Here is a 21,475-nt window from a genome sequence, read left to right as displayed (position 1 = left end):
TCCACCCCCCACCCTGCAGACGGGAGGGCAGCCTCCACACCTGGCAGTGTCTTGGAGCCGGGCTTGGCCGTCAGTCCCCGAGCCTGGATGATGTCCACTTCAAGCTGACCGTTCCGCTCCTGCAAGCCGATCTCCACATCCCCTGCAACAGGCCCCAAGAGCTGAGACTGGGCAGTGGCTTGGGAGCTCCATCAAGGACTCAGCTCCTCCTCTCCGCTGAGGGATGAGATCCCTTCCCCCTGCTCCCAGCCCCAAACAAGACCAGAACAACTCCCACACCAAGCGCCCAGGCTCTGCGGAGCGCCTGGCAGGTATGAACTGGGCTCCAGGCTGGGTACTCAGCAGATGGAGGCAAGGCAGAGGGGAAGAAGGGAGGGACACAGGGCTTCTGGTGGGGACCCCCCCCCAACATTTGGAACAGGTCTTGGGACACTCACCCATCGGCGTGGTGGCCAGGGTCTGGCGGCCCACAAACTGTGCTGGCCCCATGCTGCCCAGGAAGTCACTGAACTGGGCGTCCGATGCCAGGCAAACTCCCCCATAGTTAAGGCTGCAAGAAGAAAGAATGAGACAAAAGCAGACGTTCCCAGGGGCCGACTGAGGACTCTGATGACTCAGGCAATCAGCTCCAGAATGGCCCTCATTCCACAGTGATTCTGTCCACATCCATCACCCAGCCTCAGGCAGACCGCTGTCCTATCTCTGCCTCCTTTCTACTTTAATAGCCCTGAAATCCCAGCTCTGACTCCAAAATTCCAGGGCTCAGCTTCTGTGTCCTGTACCTTTCCCTGTCCTACCTCTCCTCGCCGAGCCTCAGGTTCCCCCTCCATGAAATGGGTATGGTGACACCCGCCTCTCAGGGTGGCTGTAGGATTCATGGGAGATGATGTCTGTCAATGCCTGGCTCTATGGGTGAGAGCTGCGATACTCAAGGTGTGGTCCAGACACCAGCAGCATCACCCGGGAGCTAATTAGAAAGGGAATTGAGGCCCACTCCACTCCCTGCGGCTGAATCAGCGACTGGCTTTTAACACAAGCCCCAGAAGACTTGTTTGCACTGGACAGTTTGAGACGCACGGCGCCAGTGGCTCAGCCTCCAAGGTTCACACTTGCTCTTGCCACAGAGCTGCCCAATGTCCACTTGCCTTCCTTTGGGAACAAGACCTCAGATCTCCTTTGGGGAGCCCCTTCCCCCAAGGCATTGATTCGCATGGAGCAGAGCAGACCTGGTTCCAGAGGCTGGCGTAGGCTCAGCCTAGCCAATCAAGCCGTTCCTTCCTTAGCCAGTGACTGGCTCAGGGTTGGGCGTGTGGCCCAATGCAGCTCCCAAGAATCTGCCCAGGAAGATTTCTTCGAACTGTAGGAAGTGAGAAGCTCTCTCTTCCCATCAGATTTGAGCCCGAGACGGAAAACTGGAGCCTCTGGCAGCTCTCTTGCTGCCGTCTGGAGCCCATGAAGGAAGACATCACACAGGTGGCACTGCGTGACCTCCTGGATCAAACTCTGCCTGAAGCAAGAGATATTTTGTTGTTGTTGTTACGTAAGTCAACAACAACAACAATTATTATTATATTATTTTGCTGAAACCATCTTCTAGGTCTGTTGTATGTAATGAGATCAGGCACTAAGTACCATGCCTGATGTGCCCCTATTACCTTTAGGAGCAAAGCATTCTCATAGGAACCTTGCCACAAACAAAGGAGGATGGTTTTGTTTTGTTTTGTTTTTATTTTATCAGCATTATTCAGATGAGGAAGCAGGTTCAGGCCAACCTAAAGCCAGAACTCACAGGGCAGACTCAACACTTGGATACAACACTTCTAAGGCCAACCGCAGGTGACTTTCCACCTGGGCATGTTCCAAGAGTAACAGCTAACTTTTAATAAGCACGTACCGTGAGCTGGGTTTCACAGCAGCAGCCAGGGGCTTTTTGAACAGGAAGGGGAGCCTGCCTTGGGCCTCAAGGGCACTGTACACTTTGTTCCCCAGCCTGAGAGCAGCTGCCACTCTGCCCCCAGCTCCCTTCTCAGGGAACCTGCTGAGCTCTTGGCCTCTGGGGTCTCTGGTTCCACTCCGAGGGTGCCCCCTTCTGCTTCCAAACCACTCTGCCAGTCTACCTTTGCCCCAGTTCTTCAGAGAGAACAATTCACTCATGGTCTCCTCTGCCTGTACCCAGCTCTTCACACCCTAGACATGCTCCTTGGTGCCTGAACCACAGCTGCCCGCCTTTACACCTCCTTGCTAATTCACAAAACCTCACAGTTGGCAAAGGATATACCTGCTGGCTCTGCAAACAGTTACCGGAAGGTGTCCTTCAAGCCAGCAGACTCCCTATTTCATAGATTGGAAGACTGAGGCCAGGAGTGAGAAAGACACCTTTCCGAGGGCTATATGATGGCAGTGCCTGCTACCATACGAGGCCACTGCCCAACTCATGTCACCCAAGACTATTTGGCCTTTATGTATAAAATTCCAAGCAAGCTGGGGGAAGAAACAAGAGAAGACTCCGTGCACAAACAACTTACCATTCTGCTGAGCAAACAAACATATTGCCCCCCGAAGAAACAACTAAAAAAGACTACTGTCTTCTTATGAGGCACAACCGGTCCTCTACCCGCCCACCTCGGGTTGTGGGAGCCCAGGGGTCATCAGAAGAGAGGAAGCACTGCTGGCTGCAGTGGCCCAGAATGGACCAGGAGAGGAGAATTTGAACTGGGGGCCAAAGGATACACAGGGTCCAGCAACAAGGGGAGAGGAAGGAAGGCCACCTCTCACATACTATCTTCCCTCTATCCTGACCAGAGTCACCAGCAGAGGGTCCTGAGGTCCTCAGGATGGTGAAACCACAAGAGTACAGGAGCCAGTGAAGAGCAGGAGAGAGTAAGTACTTGTCTCTCGCCCAGGAGGGTGACTGAGACAAGGCAGGGGCAAGAGAGTCTAGTTCAGGACCTTGGAGAAGGTCTATGTTGCAGGTGTATACAATGTCACAGAAGACAGGAAAGGACAGAGATCCAGGAAGAAAAGAGGGAAATCAACTGTTTTAAGCTTTTGGACATTGAGGAGAAAAGGACTGCATTTAGCCACGGATGACTTATAATAGTAAAAATGGAAACAATCTAAATATCTGACAGTAGAGGAATTATAAACACATATTGGATTTAAAAAAAAAAAAAAAAAAAAGACGAGAATAAAGGAGCTGGCTGGGAGCAATGACCAGAAACACCTGCACTGAAGTCTGCATGAGCAAAATACAAATGTCTGTATTAAGTCATTGTCATTAAGCCATAAGTCATTGATTGAAGAGGCTTGTTACAGCAACTGGTTTGACTAATGAATGCAGTGACCCTGTCCCCTGGCCAGAGCTGATGGACACAGGGTCAGACAGCTGACCCAAGCTCAGTCAAGCAAAGACTCTCTCTGGGAAATAAAAGAGAAGCCCGGAGACCAACAGTCATGAGAACTGAGCCGTGTGAATGGCCTGTCCTTGAAAAGAGCCCCAACTACTAGCCACCCAGTCCTGTCCACCCAGTTCTTTCCTCAAGCACGTGAGATGTCCCACAATCATTCCAACAAATTCTGTTTTGATTTACGTTATTGGCAGAGTCAATGGAAGGATAATAATTTGAGATTTTAGCCTGAGTACTTTTTCATTTTCATGATTTCCTACTACCTGCTGCCACCCTTTCCCCATTCAGGCAGGAGCCACGGTATCCTAGGTCTACTGCCTCAGAGAAGGGATGACCCTGTAGGATGCAGAGAACAAGACAGTCAGATTCTTAGCTTTTGAGTTTCAAATCTAAGAAGCAGCAGTCTTGGAAGGAGAGGTGCAAAACCCGGCCGTCCTGCCCGTGAGTAAACAAACCAACCCCAAATCCCCAGCCAGGGAGAGCAGAGGGAGTCAGGCAGGGAGGGAAGAGAACCGAGGAAGGTCTGGGTCCCCAGGCTGGGCTGGCAGTGCTCAGGGATGATGGGAAACTCCACAGAGGTTTGGGGACTCTGAAAGCAGAGGGGACTCGTGCCCATGCTTCTTATTGGGTGGAGCTGAGAAAAGGGCGTGCTGCTTTGCAGAAATGTTGTCTAGTGTCTTGTCAAATGACTCTGGAGCATCTCTGAGGCTCTGTGTGTCCCTCCATGCCCTGGACAGGAGCACATGTTCCCACTGCACCTTTGAGAGGGCCGAACTAAGAAATGGCAGAGTAGTATTGGAACCCAGGCAGCCAAGCTTCCGAATCTATTATCTCTACAATCATGCAACGGTGTTATAGAGAAAGTATGGGAAAAATAACTTAATTACCTGGGGACAGAAATGGATACCCGCTCTGCTTGCAAACCCAAAGAACCTGAATTAACAGCACGAAAGCTAAGACCTAGACCCGCTCACAGCTGGTGACCTGGCCTTTCCTCCACACCCGTTTCTTTTCCACCCCAGCCTCCTGAGGGTCTGGAATCCATTCTCTTAGGAGGGTCTGGGCTCTAAAAGCTCGAGAAATAGAGGTACCTCGTGGGATCTAAGGCACTGAAGGGGCCCAGCCCCCCAAGGCAGAGCAAGGCCTTCTGCAGCCTGAAACTGAAAGTTTCCTCCAACATCGTCACTGTCTGCCCCTCAGTTCCTGGTGGGATTCTGAGCAGACAATGGGGAACTGGTAGGCCTGGTGCCCAGCGGTGATTGTTTATAATATCTGGGTGGCGGCCTGATTTCCCATCCCAGGGTGCCTCGCTGGCTGCCAAGGAACCAGGCTGACTCCCCAGAAACCCTGAACGGGTTGCCCCATCCTCCATGGGGCTGGAGGGAGGAAGAATAAAATGGAGGTAGGTCCCTGCTGGCCAGGGGAACAACTGCATCAGAGACCCCGCTCCACCCCGGGGACTCCCCTGGAGGACGGAAGGCAGAGGATACAAAGTCAGAGCTGATCCTACTCCTTGCTGGTCAAGTGCCTGCTGTGTGACCTCTGGCCAGCGGCTGGTGGCTCTGCACTTGAATCTTCTTACCTGCAAACGAGCCCACACCTACCCTAGAGACAGAAGTGCAGCCCTCCCACTGCTGCGTGCCTGTGCTGTACCAGTTTTAAATGTTTTGAAAATCTCTGCTTATAGGATCCATTCCCAAAGGGGTAGGAAAGAGTGTGCTGAATTAGTAAATGCCACAAACTTGCTGCTACTTAGACCATGCCTTATTCAGTAGGAACTCAATAGATTTTTACTGCCAGACCCTTGGGCTGTCCCCAGACTGGGAAAATATACTGGTTGAGACTGAATTCGGCGTAATACAGACCTTGGGTTCCAGGGCTGTGCAACCTGAGGTAAGTTTGGTAATCTCTCTGAGCTGCATGTATAAAATGGAAATAAATTATAGTCACCTGGCTGAGCTGTTGGGGAGAGTCAACAGGATGACGCAGGCAAGGTGCTTAGCAAAGGGCCTAGCACACAGCATCTGCTGAATGAGTAAAGGATTGAGATGCCGTGGCTAGCGGGTCCCTGCTGCCTGGCCTGGGAGAGCCTCTTCTCCCTCTCTGTGGTGTTTTCTTTTTTTTTTTTTTTTTTTGCGGTACGTGGGCCTCTCACTGCTGCGGCCCCTCCCGTTGCGGAGCACAGGCTCTGGACGTGCAGGCTCAGCGGCCATGGCTCACGGGCCCAGCCGCTCTGTGGCATGTGGGATCCCCCCGGACCGGGGCATGAACCTGTGTCCCCTGCATCGGCAGGCGGACTCTCAACCAGTGTGCCACCAGGGAAGCCCTCTGTGGTGCTTTCAGAGCACTTCCAATTCCTGACCTATTAGGAAGTGCAGCACCTGGATGCCTGAGACAAAGAGGCCAGGTCATCTGCGGCGGGGTGGGAGGGGGAGCAGGGTGGCTACAGCAGCTGATTCTTCCAAGGGACACATGCCACCAGGCGGAGGCAGAGACCTGAAACAGGATTAAAACCTCTGTTCTGCTGGCCTTTTATTTTGTGTTCCTGGTGAAATGAGATTTCCTGCCTTTCAAATCCTGTTAGTTTTGTTTGTGGCGCTGAAACCCATTTGTCTTTTATTATTAACCTTTGAGCTCAGTTTGGCCTCTGGTTTTCCCGTGTTCTCAATGGTTAAAGAAATAATTGGGTTATTCGGGGGTTTTGACTTCTACTCTTTCCCAGATGGATCGCCTGTCTCAACTCATCAGAAATTAAAAGGCGGCCCAGCCCTCGTGGTGAGTATGGGTTATGTGGTTCTGAAAGGTTCACGGGCTCTCTGTCCATCCATTCACCACCTGCCCCTACATGTCCATCGTCCATCCATCCACCCTCCCACAGCCTCGCTGAGCCTGCAATACAGTCGGTTCTGCTGTAACGCAAAACATACATTCCTAAAACCACAGTGCAGTGAAAAGTCCTGCAGTCAAACACAGAGCTTATGGGGAAAACACGGTTAGGGGCACAACACCCAAAAAGTGTATCAAAAAAAAAAAAAAGGACAGGGATATAATAAAAACGGTAGCACAGTCTTATACGTGTAAAATGGTTAAGAAACGCACAGATACTACAATAAATATGGTGCTTTACCGTGAAGACAGCCTGATGCTTGCTTTTGGAAATGAGTGTCAGCAGGTCTGCAGTGTGAGTTGCTGCAATGTGGTGACGGAGGGCTGTCTGAAAAGGACGGGTGGGAAGCTGTAACACCAGGTGTGGGGGGAGGGGGGTCAGGAGGAAGCGAGGAGTATGTTTTGTGCATTCCTACATGGGTGCAGTTTCCCGAGTTCACCTCGTGTTTCTCATGGATGAAATCACACCTGAGCAAAGGTGAAGTTTATATTGTGCTCAAATTATTCCAGAATACTTCAATCGTGTTGGAACAAATGTGCGTTTGCAAAACAAGCACTGCAGCAGCACTGACTGTATGCCAGGAGACACAGCATCACATAGTCCTGACTCCAGCTTCTCAAGTATTCGAGACATTCCCAAACCTACCCCTCCCCCCACCCCGGCCACAAGAGCGTAGCTCCTAGGCGTGAAGCCAGGGATTTGATTTATTTTTTATTGATCAAAAGCTTGCCATGAGCCAAGCACTGATAGTACTAAGTTATCCGTATTAACTCATTTAAACCTCATTTAACAATGCTGTGCAAGCTAGGTACTTATTATTAATACCCACTTTCCAGAAGGGGAAACCAAGGCACAGAAAAGTTAAGTAACCCGACCAAGATCATGTTGCTGCTAAGTGGCAGACCTGGGATTTGAACCTGGGAGTCTGGTTCCTGGGTTCATCTACTCTATCTCTCTGCTACACTGTCTCTGTGTCCCGAGGGGACCTTAGCCTTGACCAGGGCAGAGCACAGGGATCTGCAGTCCACGCTTTGGGGTCAGGCAGGCCTGGATTTGAATCCTGATTCCCCCCACTCACTGGTTGTACAGACACATTCTTCACCACTCAGAACCTGGGTTTCCTTTTCGGGGAAGTAGGAATGAACAGTGGTAGGCCACCCTTAGTGCTGCTGTAAGTATTAAATGAGATGAACGCCTTAGAACAGGCTTTGGTGCAGTCAAGTGCTCAACAAATCCTGATGCTTATAAAATAGAAGCAACCAAACCCCCATCTCCTAGCCCACGCCCACACCTGTCCTGCTTGTCCTTCAGGCACGATGACTGCTACGTAGCCGAGGTGGGAAAAGGAAAGGGGGTTCTGACCACCCACCCATCCTCCTGGGCCTTCGGTGATGACTGAAACAGCCTTGACAGGAAGCCACCCTGAGGCTGGGTGCAGTGGCCCTGCCATCGGCTCACACTCTGCTCTCCAGAGCTGTGGGCACCGTGACCCAGACACCTGGGGAGCAGGATGCTGATGACCCAGACACCACAGGACGACAAGGGGCAGAGGGAAGGAGGAGGAGGGGCGCCAGCAGCCAGCCTGGACGGCTTCGGGTTTATGGGGAGGATGCTGAGACCCTGGGTCTGTGGTGAAGGAGGCTGGGGAGGGGCGGGAAGGAGAGGCAAGTGTGTGTATGTACTTCTGTACGTAGTCTCCACCTATTACTCATCCAAATTTGTGGGGCATCTCCTGTGGGCCAGGCCCTGTGCTGAGCAGGCACCACACTCAGTGTCTAGTAGGACAGACGAGACACACACGTGAGAAGTAAGACAGACTGCTGGGTGCTATGGTGGGGGAAGAATAGGCTGTGGAAGCTGCCGATGCAGCCAGAGGAATGGCAGACCTGTGCCGTTCCACTTCCCCTGCCCACTCCCAGGACAGACATTGCCAATCAACCTCAACACTCCTGCCAAGCCCGGACCGCACTTCAGAATCCTGCTCAACACAGCGCTCCAGGGAGCCACTATCGATTAGCTGAAGTTGGCACACGAGATATAGCTTATGTTCTTAGCTGAGATCTGGAGGAAGAATGAGTCAGAGGGCAAAGAGGGAGCAGGGGTAGGAAAGGGAGTGCCAGGTAGAGGGAGCAATGTATGCAAAGATCTGGAGGTGAGACGGAGGGAAGTGTAAGAGGTTCAGTGGTGGAGCAGGGGGCACACAGCTGCGGACTGGGGGAAGCTGGCGGAATCCAGAGGAAGTAAGTGCTGAGTGACAGACTGTGCAGTTTAGACCAAAAAGGAGACTTGCAGGTATCCAGGCAAGAGTGATGAGTGGCCTCCCGGCTGGGGGAGGGGAGGGGAGTGGATGGAGTCAAAGACGATTAGGAGTGAAATAGTACAGCCCAATCATGGACTGGATACGGAGTGCGAAAGAGCAGGAGGTGTCTGCGAGAGTCGTCTGGTTCGGGCAGCTGGGAGATGGTGGCGCTGTGCACTCAGAAAGCACAGCAGACGCTGCTGCTGTCCCCCACATGCCCGGACCCTCACCATGTCAGTGCTCAGTGACTTCTAACTGTTGGCACCCTCATTCCTCTGGCTATGTTTCTCTGGCCCCTAAGACATTTCTCTGGTCTCCAGAGCCCTCACTGCCACAGGAAGGGCAGGAGAGTTAAACGTGAACATCCATCAACCAGTAACCGATGAGAGTGGGAGTATAAATACTCCAGCTCCCTGGCCTCCCAGGAAATGACTCTCAGGCACCTGTTTCACACTGACTCCTAGAGTCCCCATCAGGATTAAGCTCCGGATGCCCACAGTGGCAGCTGGCTTCTCAACACACATGTTACTGGATCCCTCCCCTGCCCTCTCTCTCTCATGGGGCCCCCCACCATGGTTTTCCAGAATCACCTTCCAAGTAAACTGCTTGCACTCAAATCCATGTCTTGGGTCTGGTTCTGGGGAACCCAAACTGAAACAGATGGTCACCAGGGAGTATCTCAGGATTGATGAGGGGTCTGGGGAGGTACTGTTCTCATGGTCCGTTCTCAGGGGGCTTGAATCCTTGCCCTTTATCTAGGGGAGACGGGCCTGCTTGGGGCGGGGGTGGGAGTGGGAGCTTGGATGGTTGCCCAGTCCATAACTGTTCCCTTCCATCCTTAACATACAGAACCAAATTTTCAGTCAGGCAGAAAGGGGCACTGGAAGAGAAAACCCTTCCCCAGTGCCAGGGGATGAACCAGGATCGGTCCACCATGCTGAGGCCTGCGGAGGGGAAAGACAGACTCGTTGAGCCACCAAACCATCCTGGAAGCATCCACCTCCAGAAATCTTGACAGACGCAGCCATTAAAGGAGGGAAAGAGTCGAGTCGAATGGGTAAGGGCAGACTTCAAATGCTAGATTTGAATCCCCAAAATTGACGTCACTTACTGGCTGTGTGACCTTGGGCAAATTAATTAACCTCTTTTGGCTTTCATTTCCTCGTCTGTAACATGAGGATATTAACAGTTCCAGGGTTATCAGGTTATTGGGAGAATTAAATGAGTCAATACGTGTAAAACGCTTAGCGCAGTGCCCACACGTAGCAAGTGCTCTGTATAGCGTTAGCTCTAGAACATTACTACCATTAAGCCAGAGCTTCTCAACCTTAACCCACAAACCACCTGGGGATCTTGTTAGAAGCCTGAGATGAAGCCAAAGCAATCTTGGAAAAAAAGAAAACAGAGTTGGAGGAATCAGCCTCCCTGACCTCAGACTATACTACAAAGCTACAATAATCAAGGCTACATGGTACTGGCACAAAAACAGAAATATAGATCAATGGAACAGGATAGAAAGCCCAGAGGTAAACCCACGCACCTGTGGTCAACTAATCTAGGACAAAGGAGGCATGGATATACAATGGAGAAAAGACAGTCTCTTCAATAAGTGATGGTGGGAAAACTGGACAGCTACATGTAAAAGAATGAAATTAGAACACTCCCTAACACCATACACAAAAATAAACTCAAAATGGATTAGAGATCTAAATGTAAGACTGGACACTATAAAACTCTTAGAGGAAAACATAGGAAAAACACTCTTCGACATAAATCACAGCAAGATCTTTTATGACCCACCTCCTAGAGTAATGGAAATAAAAACAAAAATAAACAAATGGGACCTAATGAAACTTAAAAGCTTTTGCACAGCAAAGGAAACCATAAACAAAACAAAAAGACAACCCTCAGAATGGGAGAAAACATTTGCAAACGAATCAATGGACAAAGGATTAATCTCCAAAATATATAAACAGCTCATGCAGCTCAATATCAAAAAAACAAACAACCCAATCAAAAAATGGGTGGAAGACCTAAATAGACATTTCTCAAAAAAAGAAACACAGATGGCCAAGAGGCACATGAAAAGATGCTCAACATCACTAATTATTAGAGAAACGCAAATCAAAACTTCAATGAGGTATCACATCACACCGGTTAGCATGGGCATCATCAGAAAATCTACAAACCATATATGCTGGAGAGGGTGTGGAGGAAAGGGAACCCTCTTGCACTGTTGGTGGGAATGTAAATTGATATAGCCACTATGGAGAACAGTATGGAGGTTCCTTAAAAAACTAAAAATAGAACTACCATACCACCCAGCCATCCCACTACTGGGCATATACCCTGAGAAAACCATAATTCAAAAAGACACATGCACCCCAATGTTCACTGCAGCACTATTTACAATAGCAAGGTCATGGAAGCAACCTAAATGCCCATTGAAAGACAACTGGATAAAGAAGATGTGGTACATGTATACAATGCAATATTACCCAGCCATAAAAAGGAACAAAATTCGGTCATTTGTAGTGACATGGATGGACCTAGAGACTGTCATAAGGAGTGAAGTAAGTCAGAAAGAGAAAAATAAATATCGTATATTAAGGCATATATATGAGGAATCTAGAAAAATAGTACAGATGAACCGGTTTTCAAGGTAGAAATAGAGACAGATGTAGGGAACAAACATATGGACACCAAGAGGGGAAAGTGGGGCGGGGGATGAATTGGGAGATTGGGATTGATATATATATATATATATATATATACTAATGTGTATAAAATAGATAACTAGTAAGAACCTGCTGTACAGCACAGGGAACTCTGCTTCGCTGTACAGTAGAAACTAACACAACACTGTAAAACAACTATATCCCAATTAAAAAAAATCTTTTGAAACTTGTTTAAAAATAAATAAATAAAAATACTACCTTGCTAAATAGCAAAAGAAAAAAAAAAAGAAACCTGAGATGATGCATTTCTTTTTATTCTTTTTATTGGCCATGCCACGTGGCATGCAGGATCTTAGCTCCCCGACCAGGGATCGAACCTGTGCCCCCTGCAGTGGAAGGGTGGATTCTTAACCACTGGACTGTCAGGGAAGTCCCAAGAGATGCTGCATTTCTAACAAGCTCCCGGGGGATGCTGCTGGGCCGTGGACCACACTTTGAATAGCAAGGGCTAAAGCCACTGTCACTGGTATCATGTAGCCTGGAGCCCAAGCACTGTCAATGGCAGAATGGCCCAACCCTTGTAGGGAGCCCTTGTTCCCCAGCCCTGAGACCTGGCTGCATGCAGCATTTCCAAAGTTCTCTGTGCCTGCCCTTTGCATCTCTCACCACACTGCTAGTTGCGTGGTCAGTGGAAGGCAGGGTCTCTGAGATGCCCGGCCCAATTGTCTGGCACACTGTAAGTACTAAATGAAAATCCACTGTAGGTGCTAAATGAAAACCCCTGTGCCCACTTGCAGGAATAAACACACCCGGCAGCACCAGGGGCTGCAGGCTGGCAGGGGCTCCTCAAACATGCCGGCTCCCTATAAGCCTCAGCTGGGCTGGCAGGAGCCCAGGGGGAGGATAGTCACACCCCCTCCTGTTTCAGAGCCTGGCATCTGGGTCCTGCCAGTGCCCAAAATACCTCCAGAACAAAGAGGAGGCTGACCACAGCTCAATGTCCCCACCTGTCCCTTCGACTTCCTTTCCTCACCCAGGTGTTGGAGGAAGGGGGTAGCACCTGGTTGGGCTCCACCAAGACGCAGCCCCTCTTGCGAGGGCAAGACTCTCCCGTCTCCTGGACAAATCACCCTCCAAACCACCTGATCCTTCCTCAACTGTCTCAAGACACCCACCACAAACCTTTTAATAACCATAATCATCACAGCCAAAATTTATCCCGTGCTTATCCTGTGCTAAGCACATTCTAGACACAATTATAATGGGGGTGGCTCACTCTGTCTACTAGGATGCAACTGGCCACAAGGAGCAAAATACTCAACTTACAGTGGCTGAATCAACAAACAACAATAACAACAGCTAATAATAATAATGCTTGCTATGTGCCAGCCACTGTTCTAAGTGTTTTACATATATTAACTCATTGAATCCTCACAACAACTCTATTAGTGGTCTGTACTATTATGGACCCCTTTCTATAGATGAAGAAACTGGGGCCAGAGAGGTAAAGTAACTTCCGTAAAGCTACACAGCCCTTAAGAAGCAGAAATGAGGCTAAAGCCAGGGTTGTCCGACTCCAGAGTCCTGGCTTTGAACACATCTGTAACACAGCATACTCTCTGGTCCCTTAAATCACATGACAGCAAATGACAACAGGAGGCACCTCCCAAGCACCTGTCATGTGCAGGCATCATCTCATTTCTTCTCCACGACACCCTCCTATGCTGCTCCCCTCGGACAGGTCACGTGGTCTCTCCGAGCCTTCAGCTCCTCTTCTGTAAAATGGGAATATGGGTTTGACCCCCTGCTGTTGTTCATTGCACCATGTTGCCGCCCCCGTGACCTGGTCTTCTGACCTGTCTGCGAGGCCAACAGACGAGATGTTTATCCGCCTCCCTAAAGCTTAGAGGACTACAGACATGCCCAAGGCCATTCAGGGGGTCAGTGGCCAAGCCAGGACTAGTATCCAGATCTCTTGACCCCCTGAAACTCAGCAGGGACCTACTGCTACCCAGATTCCTAGAATATCCTCCTCCAAGTTTTGCTGCCTTGCCAAGTTTCTTAGGTTAAAGAAAACATTTGTTCCCTTCTTCTTCGTCCTCCTTCTCTCCCTCTCCCTCCCGCCTGTCCTCCTTCTATTCTCGCCCTCTGCAAAGTCTCCCTAGGAGGTGGGTGGACCGGCAGAATCTGCCAAGGCAAGGCCATTCAGAGACCGGAGACGCCCCGTTTAGGAGGGGCTGAGGGGGAGAAGGCTTTCAGGCGGCAGAGCCCCTAGCTGCGAGGCAGGGCCAGAAGCAGGACGGGAGCAGAAGGTGGCAGCTGAGCCCCAGTCCCACCTCCCAGCGGCCTGGCTGGGTGTCTGGCCTTGGACAAGCCACTCAGCCAGGACTGTCCAATGGAACTTCCTATGATGACGGAAATGGTCGACGTCTGCACAGTCCCATACAGTTGGTGCTGGACACATGCTGCTACTGAGCACTTGAAATGTGGCGAATGCAACGGAGGAAAAGAATATTTAATCTTAATTCATTTACATTTAAATAGCCATATTCGTCCAGGGTCTATCATACTGGACAGCAGGGCACTTAACTTTTCCAAGCCCCAGTCTCCTCTTGTGCTTGACAAGGATGGTGATACCCCTGTCCTCCTTGGCCAAGGACGGCTCAGACAATGAAGCGATGGGGTGCTGTGGTACAAGCCCCAGCTGAGAGTCGGGACTCCTGGGTTCCAGACCTATTAACGTGCTGTGTGATCCAGGCCAAGCCCCACAACCACTCTGAGTGCCCTGGTCATCTGTACAATTAAGGAGTCACTTTGGATCAAAGTTTCCTTGCCAGGGATGGGGTTTAGGAGAATGTAGGAACCCACTACAGTTACACCAAGTGTGTCTGTACGACTGTGCATGTGAGAATGTGTGTCTGTGGGCGCTTCCCTGGTGGCCCAGTGGTTGAGAATCCGCCTTCCTATGCGGGAGATGCAGGTTTGATCACTGGTCAGGGAACTAAGATCCCACATGCCTCAGGGGAACTAAACCCGCGCACCACAACTACTGAGCCCGAGCACCTCAACTAGAGAGCCCACGTGCCGCAAACTACAGAGTTCACGTGCAGCAGCAAAAGGCCCCGCACGCCGCAACGAAGATCCGCGTGCCACAACTAAGACCTGATGCAGCCAAAAAAATAAGTAAATGAAATTTTAAAAATTTTTTTAAAAAATGAGTGTTTGTTTGTGTTCGGGTGCGTATGTGTATATTTACCAGGGGAAAGCAGGCTCAAAGCTTTCCCAAAATTCTCAGAGGGGTCCCTGACTGTTCCAACAATGAGAACCCCAGTCTAGACTGGTGTTCTCCCAGGGAGCCTTTAAAAATGGAATTCCCAGGCTCCACTGTCAAGGAGTGTGATTCAGCAGCTTGGACTTGGGGCCCTGAGATCTGTATTTGTAGCAAGTTCCCAGCGATTCTGATGTACAGCTGGGGGAGAGAAACACAGGCAAGGAGCCAGTTGGACCTAATGTTTTATGACTTGATGTGTGTGAAACTCCTCATCAAGCAGTAGTACACATTTTTAAAAACCAATTGGGATTTCAGGAACTAAGAGAGTAAAGAGGAAATAACAACGATCCTAACAAGACCCCTTCCAACCCCCTTCTTCATTTACTGACACTGCTTTGCCAGCCACTGTGCCGTGTGCTTTATAAATATTAACCCATCTAATCCTCATAACACCCACTATGAGGCTGGTAGTACTGTCCCCGTTTTACAGACGAGGAAACTGAGGCACAGAGAGGTGACCTGCCCAGGATCACACAGCCAGTAAGCGGTGGAGCCAGGACTGAGATCTAGACAGTTGGGTACCAGAGTCCATGCTCCATCGCACTCCCTCAGAGCATCCTTGCTTCACCACCTCCTTCTGAGGATGAGGATGACCCAGGAGCCCTGAGTGAGCACCCCTCCCAGCCTGAGGCTGACCCAGGGATCCTGGAGGGTGCTGCTCTGTCCCTCCCGCCCCACCCCACGCCCAAGACAACCACGGGCCCCACACTCACTTGCCCTCAGAGCCGTAGCTGTTCATGCTGTCCTCGATGGACTCGTGGCTGGCCTGGCGCAGCGTCCTGCTGGGCATCTCCACCGCCAGGCCCGTCTCCGTGCTCCTCTGGATGGCCCCCTTCAACCTCCGGCTGTCCCCTTCTGGGCAGAGTGGCCAAGAGAGATGGGGGGAGAGACATGGGGTGGCAGGGGACAGAGAGACCAGTCCTCTGGTTAGTGTTTCAAAGGCTGGTGGCGGCCCAGCTTCGGCCTCTACCATCCCCATCCCCAGTCCCTCAACCTCCTCCCACCACCGGTCTCACCTGCACCCACCCTCCCTGCCCTTTACACCTACCCAACAAACAGAAATCACATGAGTTCTCTTAGCTGGCAGATTCATTTACATGTACTTTTTTTTTAAATTGAAGTATAATTGATTTAAAATACTGTGTTAGTTTCAGGTGTACAGCAAAGTGATTCAGTTTTTTTTTTCAGATTATATTCCACTATAGATTGTTACAAGACACTGAATATAATTCCCTGTGCTCTACAGTAAATCTTTGTTGCTTATCTATTTTATGTACTGTAGCTTGTATCTATCTGTTAGTCCTATCCTCCTGATTTGTCCCTCCCTCCCTCCCTCTCCAATTTGGTAACCATAAGTCTATGTCTGTGAATCTGTTTCTGTTTTGTATGTAGATTCATTTGTATTATTTCTAGATTCCACGTATAAGTGATACCATATAGTATTTGTCTTTCTGTCTGACTTACTTAAGTATAACATTCTCTAGGTCCATCCAACATGTACTGTTTCTTGAATTCACTTCTTCCCTGCAACCTTCTCCAGATCATTTCCCTCCTCCTCTTCAGCTCCTAGTTACCGAGCACCTACTATGTGGCATATTCTCTGCAAAGTGCTTTTCATGGATTTAGACCAGGGTTTCTCCACCTCAGCACAACTGGCCATGTGGATGCATTATTGCTTAGCTGTCAGGCACTGTCCTGTGCACTGTAGAAGGTCCAACAGTATCCCTGGCCTCTACCCACTAGATGCTAGTAGCACCCTCCCTCCAGTTCAGTCATGGCAGTCAAAAATGTCTCCAGGGCTTCACTGGTGGCGCAGTGGTTGAGAGTCCGCCTGCCAATGCAGGGAACACGGGTTCGTGCCCCGGTCCGGGAAGATCCCACATGCCGCGGAGCGGCTGGGCCCGTGAGCCATGGCTGCTGAGCCTGTGCGTCCGGTGCCTGTGCTCCGCACGGGAGAGGCCACAACAGTGAGAGGCCCACGTACTGAAATTTAAAAAAAAAAAAAAGTCTCCAGACACTGCCAAATATCCTCTGGATGGGAGGGGGGGCAAATATCACCCCTGACTGAGGACCACCGATTTAGACCACTGGCACCCTGCCCAGGTTTAAACCCCGGATCTCTTTCTACTGGCTGTAAGACCTTGGGCAAATTACTAGTCTCCCTGTGCCTCCACTTCCTCGACTGTAAAATGGGAGAGCAGGGTTATTATGAGGACGGCCCTCTGCCCTTCTATTCCCTCTCCCGTCAGCAGCTCACACCTTCGCTTCCACTTCCACTCTGTGATCAGATGTTATCTTATCCAAGCTCTCCTTTATCATCTCCTGGCCCCTCCCACCCCAGGCCCTTCTCCACCCAGCGCCCTGCTTTGGCTTTCTTCCTGACACTTACCACCCCTGACATGTTCTGCACTACTGGTCTATTGACTAGCTTCCTCCACGCAGAAGGTAAACTCCGTGAGGACAATGCATTTCATTGTGTGGCGTTTTGAAGCCCCAGGGCTGAGAACACAGTCCAGCCATTGTAGGTGCTTAATTACTAACTGCTGGATGAATGGGTGTCTGCCCTGAGACTGGTCTTAATCCACAGCCGCCCAGGAAGCCGCGGCTCCTGCTCACGTGGGATTAAGGTGCGAGGGCAAGGGACTGGCCTGCGCATAGAGCCGGAAGGCGGGGCTGGGGACGCGGGGCACCGTTTGACCCTGGGGCGGCCTCTTGGCTCTGTGCTCCACATCCTTGAGATCACGGCAAGCTCTCCGTCTCCCACCGCCCTGGAGGGGCTGTGGGTTTGCTAGAGGTGGAGGCAGATCCTTAGTGGGACCTTCCCCATCTCCCCACAGAGTCCGGGATGAGCTGACAGACCCCAGGGCCTTCACCAGAGCTCACTGACTGACCCATCAGGGGACAGCAGTGCCACCCAAACCCCGCGATCCTACTCAGCAAGAAGATGGGGGGCGGGGCCTGTGTGCCAGGAAACAGGGCGAGGCCAGGACACCTCCTACTGGTCTTCTCCTGGCTTCCCTCCTCCCAACTCAACGACGGTGTCCCCTTCCTCCCTGACTTGCCGGCAGACAGACAGACACGTGCACACACATGCAGAGGTACAGGTGCTCTGTGTGTGCTTCTCAGAGTGTGTGCCCACATGTTTCTCTCCTACATATATCTGCGTAATTCAGACACAGATGTCCACATACTCAGAAAATCACACACACACACACACACACACAGGAAAATGTGAAGACACAGTATGTTAATGTATGTCTAAGTGTCTATATTTGTGTGTTGCCATGGGTCTCCACACAGCTGTCATGCTGTGCTTCTGAGGCTAAATGGGCATGTGTGTCTGGGCATGTGCCAGCCACATGCAGACACGTGGCCGTAAGAAGTGTACACCAACCCACTCAAGAACGCACACAGAGAAACCGACACAGCGCGCGTGTATGTGTGTGTATATGTGTGTGTCACCCTGGGTTATTTCTGAACACGTGGGGGAATGTGTGTGTCCCTGTGTCTGTTTCCCGTCATTCCACACTTCGTTCTTACCCTACTTTGTATCTGAAGTCCCCCTCCCAACATTTCTGTTTCTCTGTGTATAGCAGGGTCAGAGGCACAGAAAGACTCAGAGACACACACATGCTCACTCAGAAACACAGACTCACAGGCACAGAGAGACATCCCTCCAACACACACACACACACACACACACACACACACAAGCACAGTCACCTCCAAGGACAACTCCCTCCTTATAGTGGGGACACAGACCCACAACCCGGTTACCCCGTAGGCAGGCTGCAGATACCTGGCCTGGGGTCTTCACTTCCCCACTGAGCCCTGTTCTGGAGCCCCACACTGGCTCATCCTCACTCAGCAAGGTCTGACACATTTCTCCAGGAAGAGGGCGGACCAAAGCATGACAAACAACTCAGTCCCTAAGGGGCCTGGGCGGGGGGAGGTTTGGAGAAGTATGGTTCACGTCTGTGTAGCACTCGACAGCCCCAAAGCATTTCACATCCAGCACCTGCCGTGGGCCTCAGAACAGCCCTAGCTCAGCACGCAGGTAAGCCTGGCTTTGCAATCAGGTGGCCCAGGCAGAGTCCCAGCTCTGCAGCCGTAGCTGTGGGACCTCGGGCAAGTCAGGTGGCACCGTGACATGCCACCTTCCCCACCTCGAGAGTCCCCAATCTGGAGACCACTGTTGTACCCAACCATACCACACAGTGCCACCACCTAACCTTGTCCATCCAACCCTTCCTTTTGTCATCTCTTGCTGACTCGGTCATGGTCCAATTCTTCACTTTGTCATCTCCTGCTGACTCAGTGATGTCCCCAGAGTGACTGTCCCGATGCTTTCCCACTCCCCATCTCATAATCCCATCCATCCTAACAAGTGACCTTTCTCCCACTTGGCTGAAAAGATGTCTCTTGGACTTACTCTTTCTTGCTTCCATCTTTCACCATCCTGAGACCTTTCCACCTGCCCCTTGACCCTCCCTCCCTCTCTGAGAGGAAGGAGCGATCCTTGACCTGGCCCAGCCTGATCTGCCCTCTGTCCTCCCCATCCCACCTTCTCCCACCGTCACTGGGACCTCCTCCCACCATTTGTCCTTTCTGGGCCTTGAATCTACCACCTCTCCATCTTCTGGCTCCTTCCACCCCTCCTGCAAGCCTGCGCAAGGCTTCACTTCCTTCCCCACTCCCTTCAATAAACACACTCCTTCAGAGAACAGCCTCTGGCCACCATATGCCCAACCGCAGGACTGACTACACCAGTCTCCAATAGTGGCTCGTGACCATGCGCAAGGGCCTTATCTCAGCTTCCAACCCCAGAGCATGGCCCTTCTGCTTACACAACAAGCATTTACTGAGTGCCTTCATGTCTGGTGGGGAGCCCTCCTGAAGATGTTAAACACACTCCCAAGTGCTGGTCTCCACTGACAATACACACATGGATGGGAGACCCTGCTTCGGTCCATAGGAGCCCAGAAATAGGTCCTGGTGGGACCCACTGCACTGGACAAGGTTGAAGCTCCGCCCACATCCCCACACATCTCCCTTCTTCCCACTTTCATGAGGTCCCACCACACTGGCTTCTGAAAGCCACAACAAGCCAACTTTTTTGGGGTCTGTTTTTAGATCTTCCTTTGGGCTACTGAGCCCACTTTGTCCCCACACAAGCAGAGGCAGAAGTGCCTGGGAATTTGTGGCCCCCAAGCCCCTTAATCAAAGCCTAAATGGAACAGGAGAATGAACCCTCGGGTCCTTTGCCTCAGGTCAGAACAACTCTGGGGCATAACCCAGGCTCACGAGGAAGCCTGCAGGAGGGGCTGAAGCCGCCCTCTGTGGGATCTGCCCAACAGCACATCCCTGCTTGTTTCCTGGGTGCCCAGCCTCCTTGGGAAGCACTTCCTCTGTACGTCACCTGCACACGAATCTCATCTCTGGGCCCTTTTGGGGAAACTTGACCTAAGACACCTGGCTTAGCTGGCATCCTAAGGAAGTCAAGGTTCAAAAAAAGCTGCACAGGTGGGTTCCAGCATCACAGTGAAAATACCATTCCCTCCAGGAAGTGTGGTGATAAAAAGATCAGCTGCACAACAGTGCAGGCATGGAAGGGGGCCCCTTTCTGAAGGGATAGTTAAGGATCAAGCAAGAGGCTCCTTTGTCCGTGGTTATCCTAAGGCTCCATTGGGGAGGCCTGGAGTTTGAGTCCTGTAAACTTTGGGTACCAATTGTGAGACTGCCCTCAAGGCTGGCACTGTGATGTACAAGTAAATGGAGTGTGGATGACCTACTTTTGGCCACCCAATCCCACTTGCTGTACCCTGTGGGTTCTAAGTCCCTCCTCTCAACCTGTGCTGACAGAGAGAGAGAGAGAGAGAGAGAGAGAGAGAGAGAGAGAGAGAGAGAGAGAGAGAGTGTGTGTGTGTGTGTGTGTGTGTGTGTGTGTGTGTGTGTGTGTGTGTGTGTGTGTGGCAGGGGGTGGGTAGGCATCAGGCAAAAGGTGTGTGGACAACTGGAGTCCCACCAAAACACAGCAACAACTTGGGATACCAACACCTGTGTGTGCCAAGCACACACCTGACGGAGAGTACAGCAGAGGGAGGAAGAGTGGGGTGATCCCTCCTCCATGGAGCTCACAGTTCAGAGGCGGAGGCAGACATTAAACAGATGATCACACTGATTAATCACAAGTGTGTTAAGGGCTTTGAGGAGTAAGTAAAAGATGTAATGACAGCACCCACCGGCGGGCCAGTGGGAGGGACACTAATGTAGGCTATTGACTACTTCGTCCTTTGAATGACAGTCACTTCAGATCCCTCCCTTGGCCTCTGTGATAGTGAATTCTAGTAGATCCCCTCCCATCTACTGACCACAGCCGCCATCCCTACACATTGAGCCCTCGCTCTCCAGTCCTTCGGTTCTTCCTCTCTAGAGCCTTCCCATCGCTGATTTCATTCCCCTCCCACAACATGAGGACCACCCTAAGCAAAGGAATCCTATACCTCAATCTATAGCCCTTAACTCTGTCAAGACCCAATACTTCCTACTGCACTCTGGACGTTGCTACCTGGATGAGGAGCTGGCCAAAACTAAACCCGTCCCACTTTCCCCAGTCAAATCCTCTTGACTTACGTTCCCACTTTTCCCAGCCACAGACTCAGAACCCCCGAGGACCTCTCTGACCTTTCCCCCTTTCTCATTAGATGCCAGGTCGTATAAAGTCTTTGCCCTTAACATCTCTTATCTCTCTCCCTTTCTGTCCATTTTCACAGCCAACTACCCCAAGTCTAAACTATTTTAATAGCCTCCTAACTGGTCTCCCTGCTTCCAACCCACCCACTCAGCAAGTCATTAACAGATTAACTATCTTAA

General features: G+C 51.0%; 1 protein-coding gene across 1 annotated transcript in view; it reads right to left on the bottom strand.

Moving 5' to 3' along the window:
- The window catches only part of RIMS4 (regulating synaptic membrane exocytosis 4), a 63,254-nt gene that overhangs the window by 6,724 nt on the left and 35,055 nt on the right, over nucleotides 1-21,475 (bottom strand). Inside the window, exons 2-4 of the mRNA XM_012534137.3 lie at nucleotides 15,316-15,454; nucleotides 438-550; nucleotides 41-142 (exon numbers count right to left, since the gene is read on the bottom strand). Coding sequence (XP_012389591.1) covers nucleotides 41-142; nucleotides 438-550; nucleotides 15,316-15,454 — 354 coding nt within the window. The remainder of the gene's footprint in view (nucleotides 1-40; nucleotides 143-437; nucleotides 551-15,315; nucleotides 15,455-21,475) is intronic.

The sequence above is a fragment of the Orcinus orca genome, chromosome 16 (assembly GCF_937001465.1).
Source record: "Orcinus orca chromosome 16, mOrcOrc1.1, whole genome shotgun sequence".
NCBI lineage: Eukaryota > Metazoa > Chordata > Mammalia > Artiodactyla > Delphinidae > Orcinus > Orcinus orca.
The sequence above is the reverse complement of the archived record's forward strand: the minus strand, read 5'-3'. Positions and strand labels throughout refer to the sequence as shown.